General features: G+C 36.4%; 1 protein-coding gene across 1 annotated transcript in view; it reads left to right on the forward strand.

The window, feature by feature from the left end:
• Nucleotides 1-17,315, forward strand: part of LOC138128182 (43 kDa receptor-associated protein of the synapse homolog) — a 33,635-nt gene extending 16,320 nt beyond the window's left edge. The window contains exons 5-9 of the mRNA XM_069044365.1: nt 8,854-9,238; nt 9,302-9,400; nt 13,863-14,054; nt 14,107-14,306; nt 16,186-17,315. Coding sequence (XP_068900466.1) covers nt 8,854-9,238; nt 9,302-9,400; nt 13,863-14,054; nt 14,107-14,306; nt 16,186-16,369 — 1,060 coding nt within the window. The 3' untranslated portion in view covers nt 16,370-17,315. The remainder of the gene's footprint in view (nt 1-8,853; nt 9,239-9,301; nt 9,401-13,862; nt 14,055-14,106; nt 14,307-16,185) is intronic.
• Nucleotides 17,316-22,791: the final 5,476 nt, after the last annotated feature.

Here is a 22,791-nt window from a genome sequence, read left to right on the forward strand (position 1 = left end):
GTTGTTGTTAACCTAGAAAACAACTTTTCAATTTCGGCAAAGTTTACAGACGTATACTGTAATAGTAAGCAACAACTATTTTAGAATAAGTGGTAAAATGGGTTTTACAATTGAGGATAAAGCATCAATTATTAATATAATTAATTGATTTTTAATTGATTTTTTCAAAGGTAGGCAACCAATAAAATGCGTATCCATAGTATATGAGTCAATCTAGGGCGAACTTTTCGGTACAGTTCAGTACAGGTTAATTGAAAGCGCATATCCTCTAACAAAATGCTATAAAACCGTGTACAATCTCATCCAAAGAATGGTTGAAATTTAACTCTTCTGGATTACCATTTATTTCCATCTATGATAAAGAACGCTCAAGAACCGATAGTAGTTAGTAATAAATGCATCAAACTGTAACTATTGCGGTCATCGCTCATAATGGGCTACATATGAAGTTTTATACATATACAGGGTATTTCACGAGTGATAATGGCCCGACGGAATTGGAAATCTAACCCACAATACATTTGCAAAGTTAACGTGGATATTTGTTTTTTGATTTAAAAAACGTAAAACACAGTTAGCTGTGCAGTTTCGTAAATTTTGACATAAACGTCATTCACTTGGTTAAACGAAATTGTGAAAAAACGAAGAGTTTTTGGAAAAATGTTTATTGTCTGTATAAACGCGCAACGGCAGCATTTTTATTACATTCGCCATAAATCAGAATCATGTCTGTTTTCTCATCGTTCGAATTTATTTTAATCGTTGTATTTTAACTTTTTCGAAAATGTCAGTTGTGACAAATAAAATTATTGGAAGCAAAGCTATCATAGATTCATAATTTAGTTTTTTTAAACAATAGGTGATTTAAAATGTCCACGTTCACTTTGGAAATGTATTGTGGGTTGCATTTGCAATTCCGGCGGGGTCATTATCAGTATTATCACCCGTGAAATACTCTGTACGTTCTTGTAAAGATCGAAAAAACTAAATCATTGATAAACTTACTATAGGTATTTACAATTTCACGACTTACACTTTTCATACCACAAACACAAAACGATCGCGATTTCCTTGGAATCGAGAGTCGTGCGTAAGTTGAATTAACTCTCTATTTTTGTTCCTCAAACTATTTACCATTCACTTCAACGCATTTGACAGAAATAATCGTCAAAACAAAAGTTCCGGCATTCCTAAGTTATTTTAAGCGAGAGGTTCTTAAAACCCTTTAACGGCTCCACGGAGACTTGAAAATCACACATTTTATCCTTCCATGTGAGGAACTAACACAATTCACAAAGTAACAAATCAGGATTTCCGAGATCTCTCACGAGTATGTTGTTTGCGAATTTTAGATGAGGCATGGTCACGGCGGAAAATTATTTCGATCTTAATACGTAATTTGTGTACCACTTGCTATGAACAATTCATTCATTCTTTTAAACAACAGTTAAGTAAAACTGGTTCAGATTTTCGAATTGCTTGTCCAATAATAATAAATTACTTAAGCTACATTTTGGTCTACTTATCATATTACTTCTCCCACCCAAAGACATTAGCTACGAATTTGGATCTATATTTTAAATCCAAGTTCAAATACATTATATACTCGTATATCTACATTTTCTTATCGGTTATGATGTTGCAGACTCGTAATATTAAATACTTTGCACCCTTGCATCTACGTATTGTTGCTTTTAAACATCTGTTGAATTACGCGGACTTGGAAGATATTGTTAGAGGTGTTGGATTCTCTCATGAGCTGTGACCTTGGAAATATCTGGGCGAACGCGGAGAGACAAACCAGTGAAAAATCTGTAAATGAAAACTGACTACTTTACATGTACGGTCGGTGGACAAATAAAACTGGGACACTTAAAATTTAATCTATGTAAATCAGACCATTGAATTGTCAATATATTTGTTAGTGTCTATGTAATATGTCATACCAAAGTTAACCTATTTGTGATAAAGCCGTAATTAAACGAGGCAAATTTGTAAATTTTGACTTATGTGAATGTCATTTTTGTCCCAGTTTTATTTGTCCATCGACTGTACCTAAATAGACGAGAGAGAGACATGCTTATTTTTGATCGTAGAATCTGCCCTGAAAGTTTGTCGGTCGAATTCGGATACACCCTGTATTAATCATTTAAGATTTAAAATTTCTCCTGTGAAATGTTTTTCGACCACGCAACACTTAGGTATTACAAGATTTGTAGAAAAATAACAGTGTCAATTATTACTGCCACCACATTGTAGTAATTAATTTATAAAATTTACCTCATGATCTCTTTAATTGTGTAGATGCAGAAATGTTTGCTCTAAACCTGGGATTTTCCGTTTACCTAAAACATCTTCAGATGATAATAAAATAAGTGTCCACATTAATTATTCCATTTCTTGAAGCAGAGTGCACCTTAAACTACTTTAAATAATTTCTAAAAAGTCTTGACGCCCTTAATCAGTTCTTGATGTTGAAACCGTGCGCCCTCCATCATAAGATGTTCTTCTGCAGCGCTCATTCTGCACACCTGGTAGCAACTGCTCTGTCTAAAGGTGAATTAACGAGGGCATCATGACCGAGCAGGTAACGTGGGTTTTATTGTCTTGAGTAGGATGTATGCGTGTTCGCGTCGTAGATAATCAAATTGAATCAGAATTGAAGGGAACGGCCTTTCGGAACGCTTCGGAATGACCTTTAAACTTTGCACGGCCGAATTCTTTGAGATTTGTTGACTTTAGGGTCTGGGCGTTACGGTGAAAATGCAGTAATCGGGTTTTTCGCAGAATTCACGGTTTTATTGTGATCGGATTCGTCACTTGATGCCCCAATATGAACTCCTTCGGGGTTTAATGGACCTTGCGTGACGGACCCGAAAAGCAGGAGAGTTCTTTTGAAATAGCATCTCTGATGTGGCAGCAGTAACGTTCGGTTAATTAAGATTTCTGGACTTTTCGGAGGGAATTTCTCAGCTGCAATTAATTAGCTTTCCGGATACTAGTGATTGTGAGAGAGATGAATCGATGCTAGAGGTAACAGGTCAGACCTGCAGTCTGTAACAGTAATTATGCAAGCAAGCATTCTACCACCATTAAAAATTTAACAGTTGCTTGATTATTATTTATAATGAATAGTATGTACCACAAAATTGATAAAAAAATTTCATGAACAGTGTCATTTTTAAATGAGAATAAATTAAAGCTGTGGTTCTTGTACATTTTTCAAATCTGACTGTGGATTTCAGGAGGATTAATGAGCCTGACAGAATTGACAATGCAACCCACAATACATTTGTAAAGTAAATCTGGAAATGGACGTGGACAATATCCAGGTTAACCTTGCAAATGTATTGTGGGTTGCATTTTCAATTCTGTCAGGCTCATTACCACTCGTGAAATCCTAGTATTTTTTTAATGAACCGTTCATTATTGCTATATAACAATAGTTCAGCAATTATAAAAAGGTGGCCAAGTTATTGTTCTGTTTAAAGATCCGTCAGTACAACTTAAGAAAGAACAAAATTTAGACTAAAAAAGTTTACACAAATACTTGGAAAAAACTTTTGCAATTTACCACGAAGCTTGTGTCGTTATTGACGCTGAGGAACAAATGTAAATATGTAAATACAAAAGTCCAACTCAAAAAGAAATTACTTTACCACGACGGAACTGTGACAGGTGAAATTTATTTAGCGGGGATGATTCCTTTCCACCGCTTTTTTCAACGCAAAACTGAAACATGAATCTGCAAAGATGGTGTTGAGGGCGCTGTCAGGTTTGAAATTTAAAATAGCAATTCTGTATCCTACAGTGCCTTCATTATTCGATTTCATCAATTCGTTCTGGAGATCTGGGTCGTTTGTTTTTATTACAACAGGATGGAGCTCTATCACATTATTTTAGGCTGGCACAAGGGTATCTGTAGCAAGCATGGCCGGACGAATAGGTGAACTGGTGGACGTGGTCCAACCGAATGGCCAGTCAGTTTACCGGATTTAACATCTCTGGATTTTTTCATATGAAGACACTTTGAGTTACACGTTTGCACTGAATCTCTGGAAAAACGAATTACGCCAATGTGTTACCATACTTGCACAGTCGTTTTATTGGTTGCCTACCTCTCTAAAAGTCTATTAAAAATTAATTAATCAATTACTAATAGGTAATTAATACTTTATTCTCAATGGTATAACCCATTTTATCACTTACTCTGGAATAATTGTTGCTTACAATTACAGTAAACGTCAGTAAACTTTGCCAAAATCGAAAAGGTGTTTTCTAGGTTAACAACAGCACATCGTTTAGGTAGCTCGGTGGCCGCATGGCTGTCGGAGACAGTGCTCCGAGGTCGCGTTCCCGGCGCTAGTGGGTTCGAATCTCACCGAAGGGGGAGGATTTTTTCCAAGGAAGGAACCTCCGCCCCGGAGCCCCACCGCACCACCTAAAAGGAAAAGAGAGGAAAGAGAGGAGTGGTGAAGGGGAAAGGCTACAAAAAAAAAAACAGCACATCGTTGGTGTTCTTTGATATTTCAGTGGTGAAAAATCTGCTTACCAGTGGCGTCACGTGTGGAAATAAGGCTGGTAAATTACCCATTCTTACAAATGTAAAATGTTACACTTGTTTGTTTTATAAATTTTCTTCATTATTCAAAATAGCCTAATCTACAATTCATGAGATGTGATTTATTATAAAGTAGCGTTTGAGACCACAAATTGTCTACTCCCATTCATTGAACGCTTATTTACACAGAATTCCGCTACGACATAACCAATAATTTGCAACGCCCGCTCTGGTTTGTTTTCTTTTGCTCACGTTGAATCGCCAAGAGTTGCAGAGAGAACATTTTCAACATTTATTGAAATCATCACATTTATTTATGTTTGTTTGCTTTTTCCCTAAATTTGAATAAAGACTGTTATTTATTGTTTTGTTATTTCTTTATCATTGTTATTCACTTGTTAGAATAGTATCCAAGTCAAACATGCTCTCGAAAGTATTTTTATCGATTTCATTACATTGCAAGAAGGTGATGAAGCTTTTTTGCACGTCGATGAAACCTCGTTCAAGTGAACCGCAACGAATTGATGGAATTGAAAAATTTAAGCACGGTTGGATAGAAAGGACTAATTAAAGATGTACACTGCGAACCGGGGGTAAAAGCTTGATTGGCGAAAAAATTACCCAAGGTTGCGAGCGATAGGTATTTTGTTTTGGATTTGTAGAAACAAATGCTGGATTATACAGTCCTCATTCGATATTTCTAATTAAAATACAGTGGGTCCTTGTAAAAAGGAAAAGGTTTTATTTAATCAATATAACGCAAGACCGCACACAGCAAATTTGACGATCCAGGGAATTAAAGGCGGTAATTTGGAAGTCACGCCTCGTGAGACGTTATTCCAAGCAAGGAACTACCACCTGCTTTGTTGTTTGCAGAATAATTATTGAATGAATATTAAAATCATTATTTAAATGCAAATCTGTGTATTTATCAACCAATTTATTAGCACATTTTTGTGTAAAAGATTTAAGGTTGAATTTCATTTATGAGCACCTTGACTGACCATCACCGCCTTGGTATTATTTTTTTGTTGTAAAGCATGCATGAATTAAAATCTAGTGTACTGAACTTTAATACATTAAAAAAAATCAAGTACCTACACGAATTGAGTTAAAAAGACGCAAAACGATTTTTGTTTCTCCTGTAAAATTTCACTTTTGTAGCTTACTAAGTATTGAGGGACGCTGAAGTGTCAGCCCGTTGCCCCATGCAAAGGCGGTGATGGTCAGTAGGGGTGCTAGCCATAGCTGGTCATCCGTTCAGTGAAAGGTGTCTTTATTAAATCCAGATCCTACAAATAATTTTTCGTCACCTTAAAAATACAGAAAACCAACTAAATAAAGTTAGAAAATAAATCGTATGAAAAGAAACAAGAGACTTAAGTACTGAAAAGGATTTTTTTTAAATACAGGGTATTTCACGAGTGATAATGAGCCCGCCTGAATTCAAAATGCAACCCACAATACATTTGCAAAGAAAAGCTGGATATTTTAATTTCAAAATCTAGATTTTCATTGGAAATGTATTGTGGGTTGCATTTCCAATTCCGTCGGGCTCATTATCACTCGTAAAGTATTCCTAAACATTGAGCACTAATCAATTTTACGCAGCTGATATTCTTCATATTAGCTCTTGCTCTGTGATTTTGGCATTCCAGAAGATGTTCGCTCTGCGCCACGTTCTATACCTTGAATAAACAAGCACCTCGACTGACCTCGGGATCAACTGTAATTTTGTCAAAAATAGTAAAAAATTAATATCAACATTACATTTGTACTTACAAGAACCCTGTCATTTCCGTTTAAGCTAGATTAACATAATTATATGACATGGCAATAACCAAAGCTGACCCTTACCCTGACGCGGTGATAAATTACAAAACATCGCCAAACCCGACTTCACATCCAGCAACGTCGTTGCTCATTGTCCTTCAACTAATTTAGATGAAGGATGACAAGATTAGCATAAAGACGGTATTCCTGTTTCTTTCCGATTCGGTCTTTTATGATTAATGACTTATTTAATGCCGGTTTTTACTGTGCTCCGGTGCTTGTTAACGTTCCTGTTAGATTTTAATTAATTAAAGGAGATTTATCATTATATGGAACAAAACTTAACAAAGGAAGTTTCGAATTCGCTTTATACAGCTGAATATAATAAAATGACAAGAAATTGCAACAAGATGAATTAAAAGATCCCAATTAGAGAAGGCACTAATAAAAAAAAAAACGAACGAGTGCGAAACTGGTAAAGTGAGAAATTTACATTATACTTATTTTGTATAATTGCTGTGTTCAAAATAATGATGTCTTTTTATTATCGTCACAGCCAATTAGCTCCTCCTGATTACTTTTAAATTAAATTCAAAGGTGTTTTGTCCAGTTCAGGTGATAATAAGAGTTTCTGCAAAACGAAGCCTTGACACAAAAAAGAAAATCGGACAGAAAAGAATTTTGCAATTAATAAAAAATGTTATAAATAAATTTGATACAAACCAGATAAAAATATGTAGAAACAATCAAAAAGTGAGGTTAGAATTGAACAGGTTCATCAAAGTTTCACAGAAAACTTGTTGGAAAATGATAAAACATTACATTACAAAACGCAAATTACACTCAAGACCTTTTAGAAAATCTGTTTTCCGTTTTTCGATGGAGAGGAAGACACAATCGGAATTCTGCGATGAGAACATGCTGATACGCATTTAAAATTTAAGCTCTAATGAACATAATGAAACCGTCGACATCATTAAATTGTGAAACAGACGATGATAACCTGCTCATAAATATTTTAGAACGGGGTAAATTTACCCAATGAATAATAATAAATAGATCAAGAATTTGCATCACCTCGTTATTACTTGTGACGACGAAGCTCAGCCTGAGTACCGGGTGGACCTGAATAATAATAATACAGCAGCACTACCACGTGAAAGCTCTAATCGTTCGATCGCAGAGGTTAAGCAACACTGAGAGTTGTTAATATTTGGATGGGTGGCCGTTCGCAATCCAGTTCCATCTGTTCCAAAATCCAAAATATTGTCGAAACAGGAACGAAGAAAATGATGAGTGGATTTGCCATATTATGCAACATTTTTTGGTGAAGTTTCTCGCAAAACCTCTTCATCATTGCTGTTATAGATGTTGGATTTTCTCATGGGCTATGACTCATATTTGCGCAAATGCTGTCGTCTCTCTCTCGTCTATTTGCATGTAAAGTAGTCGACGTTTTTAGTTTTCATTTACAGAATTTTCACTGGTTTATCGCTCCGCCTTCGCGCAGTTATTTCCAAGGTGACAGACCATGAGAGAATCCAACACTTTCTAGTGTGGTTGAAGTTACGCCGCACGTTTTCACAAATTTTGTTTGTGATTCTGACTTTTCTTGAATTCGATCTTTGACGTATTTACAACAACGTCAATTATCTCTCAGTATAAACTTACCTTAGTAGGTTTTATTTTGTATTAAGAAAATCAGTTTTTATACCCACATTATCAATGAAATTTTTCATCTCAGATGACTTGAAGACATTGTCGCTCTTTTTTGTCGCGTTCTCTTTCACAAAAATCACTAATGGAATCCACAAAGCAACAAAAATCTGCCTACCAAAGCAAATAACAAATTATGACGACTCTACTCTACTGTTGAAAGCTGGTAGTTCTGAAAGAACCCACCGAGGCGCTGTATTAAATTGGCGCATTTTTTGAAGCGATCTGAACAATTTTTTTACACAAAGTATTTAGAATTGTAGCAAGCAGGATGGCGACATTCTCTGAATCTGCAACATCTTGTAATACGCCTTTTACGAATCCATAGAAAAAAGTGCTGACTTTTTCAAGTGGAGTTCTAACTGCGCATATGGTAATGTGAAGCTTTGCAATAAAGCTTTGAACACAAAATCGATACGTTTATTTCTCTGAAATTAAAAATAAGCATCGACGCATTTTTCAGATATTTTTTATAAGGGCAATCATTAATTATGTTAGAAGTATAAAAGCTGATCGACTACTCACTCAGGGGAAAAACTCAGAAGACCACAAAAAGAATTTTATGAAAAATTGATATATTTCATCACGAATGAATCCACAAATGTGAGGTTTGACGTTTGCTACATTATTCATCACGTTCTACGTCTTGTTACAAAATTATTCTCCTTTCCACACAGACGAACAACTTACTAGATTTTCTGCGCAATAATCCTGTCACGAGTTGAGCGATCCTCCAGAAGCCCGGCCTCGCTTTTTGTCGCTTTTTATTTCTCTTTCGCTACTAATTTGGTTTACTCCACCAGAGCCCTGGCATACGCCCGTCACTCCTTGTACAACGAATGCGAGCAGTGCACCACCGCCGGCCACGTCCACCTCACCGTGGGCTCCGTCTACTTGGAACTGGCCGGCTTCAACAAGGCCCTGGACAGCTTCCAGCACGCCCACCGCATCGCCCAGGCCGTTCACGACAACGCGCTGGAGCTGCAGGTGTACGTCGGGTTGTCGGAGTTGTTCAGCAGGCTGCAAGACGCCGACAAGAGCGCCAAGTACGCCTCCAAGGCGTACGACCTGTCCAGGTCCCTGCAGTTGGGCGATCTCAACTCCAGACACCACAGGGCCGCGCTCTTGCAGATGGCGTCGGCGTTGAGGAAGCAAGGGGAGCTGGGGGATGCTCACGATTATTGTTCGGTAAGATTAGGGTGCACGGGCGTATCGAGGAGGAATAACAATAACTGTAGAACGAATTCGTAGGAGGCGACGAGATTAGCTTTGGTTTCGGGAGATCAAGCGACCTATGCCAGGAGTATACGCATCATGGGGGACATCTACAGGAAGAAGGCGGACATTAACGTAAGATGGCTTTTTCTGTTTAGACAGTTTTCACTTAGAGTTCTACACTGAATGAATAATGGAATATACAGACTGGAGAATATTTTATTGGCTGTGGGGAAAGCTGAGCTTTTTACTTTCCGTGCAAACAATGCAGACACGTGATAGGTACACGTCAACTCATAGATTAATTCGTACAATTGTAAAATTCAAACAGCCAAATTTAGGTAATTAATAGCTATTTTCAATACAAGTGAGCAAACTCGTACGGTTGGGGTCCTCGCCTTCGGCTCAGACGCCCAACTTCCATACTCGTGATTAAATGCAGGTTTGCTCATGCGTGTTGAATCTGATTTTTTCCATGATCATAAAATAGAATCGCGGAATTGAAATTTCGGGCAGCATTTTTTTGTCATTTTTTAAATTTTGAGTTAATTGCAGTAAGTGTATTTAAATCATCGCTTTCACCTGCTGCCTACCCCTTATTATGCCACAAATCACTATTTTTTAATGTAAATAAATCAAAATGACAAAAGAATGACAAGAGTAAAAAATGAGGTTATATTAACGTAAACTGTAGATAATATCTATTCACTTTGATTGTGACCAGAACGAAAAACATAGTAGGCGCTGTTTAGCTGTGTGCTGCATACGTTTTACACTAAATATTTGTGTGGTGTGAACATGATGTGAAAATGTCAGAATTGTCAAAACTTGACCATGGCAGTAAACCAATGATTTTAATGTATTTATCAATATTAATAACGAAAATCAATATTTGAAGTAGAAGAAACTAAAAACGTCTGTCTAATTCTGTGATCACGTCTGTTAAAAAGTGGGGTTATATCCAGGTACAGATTATTTAACGTAAAAACTTCGGAATCACCTCATGCAATTCTCGATATTAATGAAGAACGAAGGAAATGGTCATTTGGCAGTAAGACAAACGCGAAAAATGCCTGGGGATTACCTGCTAAAGGTAATCAGAACTTTCAATTAGCATTGATTAATACAAATATTTTCAGATAAAAACTAATCAGACAGAAAGTACAAAAAAATAATTTACAGGGGATAAAAAGGCAGAAGGTATCAAACTACAACACTTACTAGCCAAAATGTACTACAAAAAAGCACAAATAGAGTTAGGTAACTTTATTGGTGATGTTAGTCTTTGTGAGTTGTTTTCCCGTTGGCTTCAATAAATGTCCCGAAACAAGTCAATATTAACCGTTTGGTCCCAACTTTGAGAAGACGACGTGGCATTTTCTTTTTGAATTCTAAAATTTTGTACCAAAACTCAATTTTATAGATATGCGCACAGTGTACGTCGAAAAACGTTTGCGCAAGTCGTCCTCCGTTCTGTCTTCTGTGAGCGTGACGTTTCTGTCAAAACGGCGCCTCTGAGAGTTGCCAACTGCGGCTGGATTTAGTGTTATCTAAAATTCCCTATCAATAACATAGCAACTGAAAAGTTACTAGGGAGTGGTCACAATCAAAATGAATAGATTATACCTATCATTAGTAGCGTTCCTTTTATGCTGAATCTTAGATAATCTTACCTCACCTCACTTCGCCTCACTTTAATGTAGTGTTCCATTTGAAATCAGCTGATTGAGGCAAAGTAAGATTTTTACCTCCCCCTTCAGCCCTACTGAGTTACCTCTCGAGCAAGCTTCGAACTAAGAATTTTGATCAGATAGTGGAGGGGGAAATGTGGCTAATTTGTTAGGTTAGTTTTGTGGTTTGTTAATTGTTAACATCGACTGGCGGGTAATTCAGAGCCGGATTTACCACGGGGCAGCCGGGGCGAGAGCCCCAGGGTCTCCACAAATACCCAAACACAAAATTTTTATAACAATAATATTTTTTGATTTTTAATTTAGGATAGTAATAAAATATAAAGTAAAGGATATCTTTATTCTATGTCAATCTCATATTTAATGAGATGCCTTGACACTTAAGTTATGGTTAAATGTCAAACACGGACTCATAAGTGAGTGTGAGTAGAAATCACCAATTGTCGTTCCATTAGCACTAGAAATTGCTTCTAAGATCATCTGAGTGGCTCACCTTACCTCACATATATCTACACTCACCTCACTTGTAAATGGAACACGCTTATTATCTATCTGCATCACTATTTTTCATAACTATTAAAATTACTGAAACAATAATTTCTAAAGTTTGTCCAGCGAGAGATTGGTTGACATAAAGATCACTAAATACTACGTAGAGAAAGTAAAACCTAGCGCACGTAAAATTTGAAATATATCCTTCAAGCAGTAACATTTTTGCCCTGAAATTATGCTCTCATTAATATATTCTAGTGCATTTTGTAGTGTTGGGTTAATTTAATACAATTTATCTAATCCCGTGGGATAAATGACACTTATCCCACTCATTTGAGTGGAATAAGGAACTTCATTACCGGACGCATTTCATTACTCCACTCAATGGGATAAGTGAGCTTCATTACCCCACTCAGTGGGATAAGTAAGTCATTATTCCACTGAGTGGTGTAATGAAACTGGCGGAAATAAATAAGATTTACCTTTTTTTTGTTATTCGGGGCGGTCTTAGATAAAATTTTGTACATAACACGTGGGCTAAAGCATATTACAGGAAACTCGTGTGATTACAGATGAACTCGGGCTAACGCCCTCGTTATCTGCAATCTTCACACTCGAATCCTGTAATATTGCTTTTATCCCACTAATTGTGTAAATAACTATTAAAATCTCCCAATCTGTCGCTAGACGAAGTATACAAAATTAGCCCAACAGGGAACTCACGAAAAACAGTTTTTCACAACAAAACTTGGATTAACAAAATTCCGAACAAAAGAGGTTATGTTGTCAGGCTTTGCGTGTTTGTGATTGGTTTACTGATTTTGGTTTAATCTTTTTTGTAGAAATTCCGCTTCCTTTCCAAATTCCCATTCTGTTCCCATAATTTCTTCAGTGTGATTTTTTGTTTCAAAATGACACTAATTTGGGTTTTTTCCACTTTGAAAATTTGGGCTAACTGCCGAATACTAATTTTTTGTGAAGCTGCTTAGCTGCAAATTCGGTTAGTTGTTAGTTAGATTTTGGCCTTCAAGGAGAAAGACTTTCTTTTTGAGCCCCATGATATGATTGAAAAGGGAGTTAATAGTTATTTATGCAACGAATTTCTGTGTAAATTGGGCTTTTCTAATCGCCCGAGGGACAAAATTAAAACACGAGCGTAGCGAGGGTTTTAAGGCCTCGAGGGCAATTAGAAAAGCCCAATTTACCCAGAAACAAGTTGCATACAATTTTTTTTTTTTTGAAACGACGTCCCTGAAGCTTCCAAATCTTTTAAAAATGGTTTCGCATTTGCTTTTGACAATTTTGACAAATTTTTCAAGACCTGTCAGAAATGTGACGTTGAATGTGTTGTCTAGGGCAACGGTTCGTTATCTGCTCATTTTGTTTTAGAGCCGTTAAGAGGCGTCTGCTCTTAAGTATTGAAATACTGGAAAATAGTCTTAACTTTTTACCAAACTCCGGATATTTTGGGTCCGTCGACATAATATTAAAAGAATCTACTGAATCCAGTAGTCGATAAGATTTAATCACGTTTTACATAGTTTTAAATTGCAGATGTGCGTTCGAATAAAAATGTACTAAGAAGATTTAGGCTAAAATTCTTAAGAATTATGTATAGTACCTCGTGTTATAAGGAACGCCTCAACTTCGAAAATACCCTGTATAGATTAGTTTCCATAACGAGCTACAGTGAAAGATGTAGGTAACAATTTCCTCCAACGCAAATTTTCATCATAATTAAACGGTAATGGAAAAATGCATTGATAGGCTGGGAATACTAGTAAAGCATCATTTTTAAAAAACGTTTTAAACGCAAACTAAATTTCAGTTTTTACATTTCAAAATTTTTAAAAATATAATGTTAGCGTTACATTGTATCGTGTGTTTTTTTAAATTTCGCCTCATAGTAGGCGTTCAAGGGTCGATTGTGAACGCACTGTACGGATTACGGATCACGGATCAGCTGTCTAAATCGTACGTTTTTACACGAGTGGTACGTTCACAATCGACACTTCAACCTTCAACGCCTACTACTAAGTACATACATACAATATCCAGTGACCTAGTTATGTATTGTATTGTAAAGAAAAGAATCTAAACTCTTCAGATTAAGTAAATATTTTCGTGAATTTTTGTGTTTGCTCATCCAACAAATTACAAGAATCCTGGAGTAAAAAGTTTTTTTTTCTACATTACTTGTATAAAGATCGGAAGCGTGCAAATGCAAACTGACGGATGAACCAAGCTCTGCTGAATTATTTTTGATGTGAAGGTTTAATTTTGGGCAAAAATCAATAAATTCTACCTCACCCCTTCAACCGGTAACGTTTCCCTCGTTTCTTTATTTTATGCTACGAAAATAATGTTAATACTTAATGAAAGTATATTATGAAAGCTTTCTTTATGTTTGATAGAAAGCCTTTAGGCAATACGAAACGGCAATGGGTTCAGCGGCGGCGATGGGCGACCGCGTCATCCAGATGGAGTCGATGGATGGGGCGGCTCGGTGTCTGGAAGCCCTCAGACTCCAACACAAAATTTGCAACTGCCGACCATTAGAATTCAACACAAGACTGTTAGAAGTAGCTAGTTCTGTCGGTGCTAAAGTATCATTTCCACAAGCTCCGCCACTACCTCCTAAAATATATTGTCTTGTAGCTGTTGGTGCGTACGGTGAGAATGCGGTTGTCCCGCATCTACCACGCCCTCGGTGATGAGGACCAAAAGCTCCACCACGAAAGGGTTGCTTTTCGACTTCAGCAGGACCTAGATCTGATGTGTGGAGGTTGCGGTTCTCCTTACGGCCTCGAAAGCGACTCACTCGAAGCTCTGCCCTGCGCTCATATCTTACATGCAAGGTGGGTGATTTAATTTATTATAATTCGGAAACTTCCGTCGGAGCTTGTCATTGACGCATTTTTTGTGAAAAACAAACCTCCACGAACAGAATACAAAAAAACAAAAAAAAAATATATGGAATGTGTCAAGTGAAATAAATTTTTAGTTATTCTATAGTACAAACGTTTTAGATGTGGATTGTCAAACTCAAGGTCGCTTAAAACTTATGATTAAACTGTACCATTGAGAGCAAACAAAGTGGAACATCAAACATCTGTCAGTTTTGAAAAATTCGATGTAGTTCAAGCTTTATTGTCATTTTGCCTTTGAATATTGCCATAGAAATTTGACACTATTCTAGCTGACAGTTTAAAAATTTATTTTAAACTCCTGTTTTCCTTTTCCAAATGCCCTCTTCTTTTGATAATAGGTAGATATTGATTGGGACTTTGCATGAAATAAATATTTACTACGTGCTTACTTACACTCATTCCCTACAACCTACAATACTTAATGACAACGTCAATCAATTCAAAGTAGGGTTAGAAACACATAAGTGTCATTTCACATTAAAAGTCAAGACAAGGACAAGATCTCCCACTTTTTTGCTTGCAATAGTACGTATATGCCATTCACGATGTTTTGGCATAAGGGGAGGCTATGGAAAAAGTGCATTTAAGTTGGCAGTAAAGCTGTCTGTTGAATTAGGTTATTTTTTTCTAAGTTTGAGGTTATAAACTGCGTCATTGTCTAGTGCATTGTTGTCAGTTTTACTAGTTTGCAATATAAAATACTCACACATTTTTAATCCAATTTAACAAAACAGGAAACTGACTTGAACAGACTACAGAATAGTAGGGACCGGGACCGAAAGTTAAAGTGGCTCCTGCACCACTTAGATAACCCACCTATACAGTGTCTTAACCAACCAGTTAGTAACTTGTCAATGAATTTTTTATTTTAACCAAAACGTTCCTAGAACTAGATTGTATAAAATCTTGTACCTACTTATTAAGCCTTACTTTATTCGAATCTTTCTGCAAAATATTTACACACCCATCGTCCATGACAAAAAAAAGAACAAAACTATTCAACTTCCATAATTTCATTAGAAAATTCTGAATCATCATTACCTGCATCAAATTCCGAGTCAGATTCTCCTAATGAAATTATTAAAGGAAGAACGTTTTCAAATGAAAGATTTCCCATTAATTTTGCCCAATCTTCCGAAATAAGTTCTTCACAATATCTACAAAAATGTTGGCAAATTTCAGGAGTACATTTTAAAATAGACTCAAGCCATAAATTCACAACTCTATCGCGAAGTTATAATAGGGCTTACAAAACCCCTGTGCCATTTCAATTGGGTCGTTGTTTCTTCCTTCACTATCTGTGCTACATATTTATCTTGTACTCACCTACGATTCAATTTATACACAAAAAAAAACTTGACTTCATTGTAACTTACTGAAAATATATCCTGCAGTCTAATACAAACACCATCAATACGTTTTAATGTCGCTTAATTATGATTACGGTAAATTCGGCAACATGTTACGTTCATTTTGATAGGTCCGCATGTCAGGCACTTTAGTGACAGCAGAGATGACAGAAATCAAACATGTATCCAACGTTAAAAAATGAAATCATAGCCTCCCCTTATGCCAAAACATCGTGAATGGCATATGCGTTAGTGAGATCTGTCATAAATTCCAAATAACTTCTAGGCGTGCCTAGTTACTTTTGCTGGTAGTGCCAACTTAACGACAAGTCCCCAATCCACATCTATAACGTTCCGGCTATACATTCTGTTTTTTTTTTAATTATTTTCCCTCTCTTCTTTATTATTTAATCTGTTTGTTTTGTAAGAATTGTATTTAATTTGAAATTCTGTTTCAGATGTGCCTATGACTTGTTCAGAAGAAGTAAAAAGAAGAAAAGATCGTGTCCTGAATGCGATCGGACTAGTTCTAGGTTATATTTGAATTGTACAGATTATAACACCTCATATAGTCCAGTACCACTATCTGTCTGTTCTTCGGACAGTCATTGTACTTCGCATCAAGCTACCAGTTCGGTTTAGTTACACCTGCGGAAGAGACTAACACTTTTGTTTCTCTTTGCTGTCATTCTTCTGACTTACTCTTCATTTCCATCAAAATCTGGAAAAGTAGTACCGTGAAGAGTACCTACAATTTAGAATTCCAGTAAAAAAATGATGAAAATAAATACCTACATGTATGACAGCAAAGAGAAATACTCTTTGGAAATCAATAACATTTCTTTGAGTAACAGGCAATTTGGAAGGGAAAAATAATGGTAAGAAAAGATAGAAATAGGGAAAACGTACCAAAAAAATTGCTCACTCCTATCCACTTCCAGTTATTAGAGAGTTAGGCACAAACAGGTTTCTACAGGACACAAATGTAACGTAAGACAGTTTCTCACAAAACTACATTTTCTTAAATTGTTTGTTATTGATTTTTAACTTTAATTAGTGTCATCGATTTCTGACAAATTTTAAGATAACTAATCTTTGTGCTATTAGATGTTTCAACGATGAATGAAGATATTTCTTCCCCGAAAAGTTTCTTTGGTGAGAAACTGTAAGTTCTGACGGTCTGTTGACTTTGTAAAAGCGATTACTATATCATTTTCGACCACTGTACAATCATTAAACTAACAATCATTTGAGTCGTGTGATCATCAATCAACTGAAACACTTCATTAGTATTTAGAACAGAATCTGGTAGGGTTAGGCTATTAAAAATGATTGTAGATGTTAAAAATTCTATTGGAAACGATGCACTCTTCTTCCATGCACACACTACTATAAACTAACTATTTTCAAGAGTTGTAGGTCACTAGTCGATCGTATTCTTTCCATTCTAGTCCGAAGTGAAAAACATGGTAATATCACGTTTCAAGTGGACGAAAATCTCCTGTAAATAAAGACAGATTTATATTGTAAATATTAATAAGATTATTTATTGTACATAACTTTTAATCAAATTATAAGATTATGCGATTGTTTAATTGAGTTATTGCCATCAAGTCAATCCTAGCTAGCATTCTCCAGCACCATTAGTAAAGGAATATCTTTTGTCCAGATGTTAAAAATGTTGCTCATACTCGTAGATAAATTAAACAATTACAACCCAAGAGTAGTAGGTACACCAGAGTTCTACAAAAGTAAATCTAAGTATTCGTTCATTCTACAAACTTGATACCCAATGCCAAAATGCAAAAACAATAATTGAGTTATTGTAGGAGAAAAATCGAAAGCATTTATAATGAAAGCAACTAACGAGTATGCTTCAACGCCTTAGAAAAATGACCTAATCGAGAGACTGAGTTAATGAATTATTTAAAAAATGACAGGAATACCATGGGCTTACAGTGATCAGATCTACCATTTTTTTTAAGTATTGTGAATTTGACTATTTTCATCACTACCACACGTATTAATTTCTGCTACTAAAATCTGAATTAACAATTAATCTTTTTCCTTCCCTATTCGAAATTTATTTCCTCTATTTCAAAATTTTCTTATGAGCTTTCAAAAAAATCAACAGTTCACAATATAATGATGCTCTTCGACTTCAGGGCCGTATTGAGGAGATCTCTAGAAGGTGTAAGTTAAATAACCTTGTTCTCAACCATCTTAAGTGTAGCATAGTCTCATTCACAAGGAAGACCAAACCTCTCTTATTTGACTATAAAATCAACGGCTCCATTCTTACAAGACGTGAGTCAATTAGAGATCTGGGTGTCATCTTCGATTCCAAACTATCCTTCGGCGAACACATTCGGACCATTGCGGGGACTGCCTTCAGGGCACTGGGTTTTGTTTTGCGTGCTGGCAGGGAATTCTCTGATGTCGCGACCCTGAAGCTTCTGTACATCACCTATGTGAGATCCCGGCTCGAGTATGCTTCCCTTGTGTGGTCACCGATATATGATGTTCACTCTTCTCTTTTAGAGCGAGTGCAACGCAGATTCCTGAAGAATGTGGTCTTCATGTTGACTGGTGCATATCCGCCTCGTGGGTGTCCACAAGGTCTTCTGCTCGGTGAGGTTGGTCTGCAGTCTCTGCTTAATAGACGCATGGAGCATTCAGTAATCTTTTTGTTCAAATTGTTCAGAGGGCTGCAGGAATGTCCTCACGTTCTGGAGAGGATCAGCTTGAGGGTTAGCCGGTCGGGATCTAGGGTAAGGAGTGTTTTCTACATCGGTCAGCGCCACACGGACCCGTCACTCGAATGCTGCGAAATTACCAGAGTGTCGAGGCCCACATCGATACTTTTTGTTGCAGCATTTCGCAAATCAAAAAATTCTTCTCCATCTCCTCGTGAATCAGGGCGATCCTACTCAGATGAGTGCTCGGTAGTTGTAGCCTGGGTGTTGGGATTATCTCTGTGTAATGGTTGTTGTGTTGTGATTGTGTTTTGTGTATCATTCTCTTTTTGGCAGGGCTTCTAATTGGGCGTCAAGCCTGTTAGCCGTCAACAATAATAATAATAATAATAATAATGACAAGATGAATTATCTACGTTAGCTCTTGAGCCCCAATTTTACGACAACTTACAAAAACATTTTATTTCATGTGATGTTGATTAAGGATTACCTATACATACGAGTATAGTGAGAGAAAATCGGAGGATTTTTTTTCTATAAAGTAAAGTCCATTCATTTTGTATTGAACTTTTCAATTTTATTTTTTGGCTTTGTAATTATGTTTTGTAAATAGTGACATGCAGGTAAACACCGTAAACGTTGAATTGAGCATTGCTAAATCACATTATGTTGGTTATATGCATGTCACTATTTACAAAACATAATTACAGTGCCAAAACTTAAATTATTTGACCTTGAAAAGTTCAATACAAAATGAATGGACTTTAAATACATAGACCATCGAAAAAGTAGGTACAGAGACTTTGAAGGTTGTGCAGATATTTTAACCAGTGATAGAACCCCACAAAAGGAAACGATTGAGTCAATGATGCCTTATACAAATGTCGATATTTTTCGAGAAAAAGGGACTCAAAAATTTTTCAAAAAAAGGTTGGGATCCTCTGAATTTTATGGAAAAATGGGTCAAAAATAAATCATGGTAGACTTTTTTTTGTTGTCATTTAATTCAAAATTAAGTCATTTTGACAAGAACATCAATCTTAACCACAATTTAAGTCACAAATGTCTTTCACCAACCTGGAGAAAACTGATATGGTCTTTGATCTATGGCGAACATTTAGAACTAGCACGGCAAATCTACAGTGAAAAGTTGCCTTCGCTATGCACAAATCTTTGTAACCGTTGCCCAGCATCTTGGCGATTTTGGGCGTTTCGAAAAGAATAAGCGTGAAAGATCACGGCCAGGAGGCCGCCAACGAGAAGATTGCATTTTAGTTACAAGAAGACATTCCTCAAGAAATTCAAGAGCGTCATTTCCAGCAGTCATTTTAATTAACGTGTGGGTCGGGATCGTTGAAAATCACCTCGTCTCTTGGATTCCTATGTTTTACCTTCGTCTCATTATGTTCAAAACGCAGGAAATTCATGAAAACAGAGGTATTCTGAATCGAGTTGGGCTTTCTTGGACATGTTGTACGGAACGATGCCAGGCATTTTGAGCAACTTCTGTGGTGTTTCATTTTATACTTTTACTCACAATTACAATTCATTTTATAGTTTAAGCCTTTGTTTTCGAACATTCACGATGAAACTTCAAAAAACTGTAACGATAAAAACCAAACATAACCTGGAATGACAGAAAAACTTGACATTTTTGGTTGGTGGCACGCAAGATCACGTTAAAACTCCCCGCCAAATTTGAAAATTTTCAGCGTTTCCCGAACAAAGTGATTCCTTTGATTTTTTTGTAAACCATTAACATTTGTATAAGGTAAGTTGGGTTATTTTGCCTTCTTTTAACACATAGGCGACCTACTACCTCAGGTTAAAATATCTGCACCATCTTAAAAATCAGACTGTATACTGTGGAATATACTGGATTCCGAAGCCTCGTTAAGAAATTATGAAAATGATTTTAATTAATTCTGATAAAGACAGCTAAATAGTAGGAACGATAATTGTGGGACAGAGCGAAAGAGAGATGAAAGAAATGATGAGGAACCTGGGAAAGTACGTGAGGAAGAAAAATCTAGAAGTGAATGTTGAGAAGACAAAAAGAAAGAGAAAGAAGTTCTATCAGAGGAACGGGTATGCCAGTGAAGAAGTGGAAAGATTGAGCACAGAAGGAATATGGATGAGTGCGGAGCTGAGTGAAAGGAGCAAAGACACGGATAAGCAAGAGAGAAGGGAGAGAATCAAAGAATCGAGGTACAACAGGAAGTATGAAAGGTGCATGAGAGAGGAAATTCCGGAGTATCTGGGGAGAGAGAGAGGGAAAGAGAGAAAAATGATGGCGAGATTCAGATGTGGGAACGAGGGGAGAAAGAACAGGTACCTATTGGACGGAAGGAGAGGAAAGAAGGTGCAGGATGTGCTACGAAGAGGGAAAGGAGCGGGGAGAAATACCGAATGAAGACAAAATGGAGATAGGATGGATGAATGAGATATGGAAGAGGAGGGAAAGGATAGAGAAGGAGAGGGGTAGGGACACTAATTGAAAATTTTTGAAATTGTAATTTTATGTTCAGTTATGTCAAAAAAAAAATCGAAAAGTTTGTTACGTTGTGCAAGGGCAAGTACGAACTGAATTTTCATTATTTTCATTTTCATCATTAGGTTTTGTTCAGAACAGTGTTTTTCAACCTTCCTCCGAGAGATTTTAAGTTTCCCATCGTCCCCCTTCTTGATATTAGTATCAGGAGGAGGAAATAAGAAAGATACAGATTGACAGATCCATTAATGCGATGAGCGATAACAATTAACATTTCACACAGAAGAAAAATACTTAGGATGTAAAAAACTGACATATTAGCCGTGCTAAAATTTAAAACCCACCACCTGTTGAATTACGTTGGTAAATTCAAAATTACACTAAATGTTCGATATTACGGGGTGATCAAGAAAGCACCAAGAAGTTGGTAATGCTGAATTTTATTTTTAAATGGTACAACTGGAATAACTTCCCATTGTTGACGGCTTCACACTGACAGCCGCATCAGTGACAAGTCAAATTTGACATTTCATGCTGGTGAATCGTTCGAGAAAAGAGTTAATTTATGTTTAGTTAGAGCAAAATGGGGAGCACTTCGAGAATTTCCTTTAGTTAATTTTTAGATTATTATTCCGAATTCCAACTTTGATTTCTTTTTGCTGTTAATTTTTACTCTCATAATCTATCATTTTGTCGTTATTAATGTTACGTCAGATATCTGTCAAATAAACCCACAAAACATATCCGGTTGCAGTGCTGTAAATAGCCGATAAAAAAAAATGTTCTTAATTGTATTGCCAACTTAAACAGTCCTTCTTGATCATCCAGCGTCGGGCCGTTCAAGATCATCGGCGCTGTCATTGCGTATAACTGTTGAAAAATTAACGCACAAAATTTGAAAAGATGTCTTAGCGAAAAAAGGTGAAGCAGCCCCTCACAGAGTCACAGAGCGTGAAAAAATGGCCCTGATTCGGTACTGCGAAGAGTTGAAAGGTGACAAACCTGAATTGAGTAAGAAAACCTAAAATTAAACCACGTTCGACATTTCAATTACGTTAAACAGACATAACCTCAATTTTGACATGGGGAAACTGTTATAGGTACAGTTGTATTGACACTGACAGTTGATTTAAAAAAAATGACTATATTTTGATTAATTAAACAAAAGTAGATTTTTTATTCAGATTATCGTCCCCTTCAAATGTTTGCTCAATTGGATTGGGAATTAAAAGTCTAGAAAAAGCTTAGTTTAAGAACACTTGGAAAAATTTCCACTTCTCTATTAAATTCCGTTAATTTAGAACCAATACATTTTTAAGAACATTCTGCTTACAGTTTAGAATAAGCTGAATCATTTGTCAATACCTACAGCTCTCCGCAGAAAGAAAAATTTGTTAAGAAAATACAAAGAAGTACTCTCCAACCTGTGAGCTATTCAGACAATTGATATTCAAGTCAACAATGCGTCCTCACCTATTTATTATGCAGTTGACCTTGACAAGAAGGTCGCTCTAGCTGGACACCAAATACGTATCGTATCGTAAATAACGCAACAATTTCCAAAGAAGTACGCCTCCGGTAAACAGTTTTATTTATTCACTCATAAACTACGCGAAATCTCGATATAATCAGACAAAAACAAAATTAATGATGATTAGAATCAACCCACGTCCTAATTTGAGGAAACGGTCCTCACTAAATGTCTGGAATGATTAAGACTTCAGGTTAATTTCTCATATCCGCCTTTTTTTCTCCTTAAATCGCATCACCAAATAAGTAGAAATCGCATTTACATATTGACAATGTCTGTGATGTAATAATAATCAAACACCTACCTAGTTGTAAAACGCGAAACACTCATATTCCGAGAAGCTCTA

This window comes from Tenebrio molitor, chromosome 4 (assembly GCF_963966145.1).
Source record: "Tenebrio molitor chromosome 4, icTenMoli1.1, whole genome shotgun sequence".
NCBI lineage: Eukaryota > Metazoa > Arthropoda > Insecta > Coleoptera > Tenebrionidae > Tenebrio > Tenebrio molitor.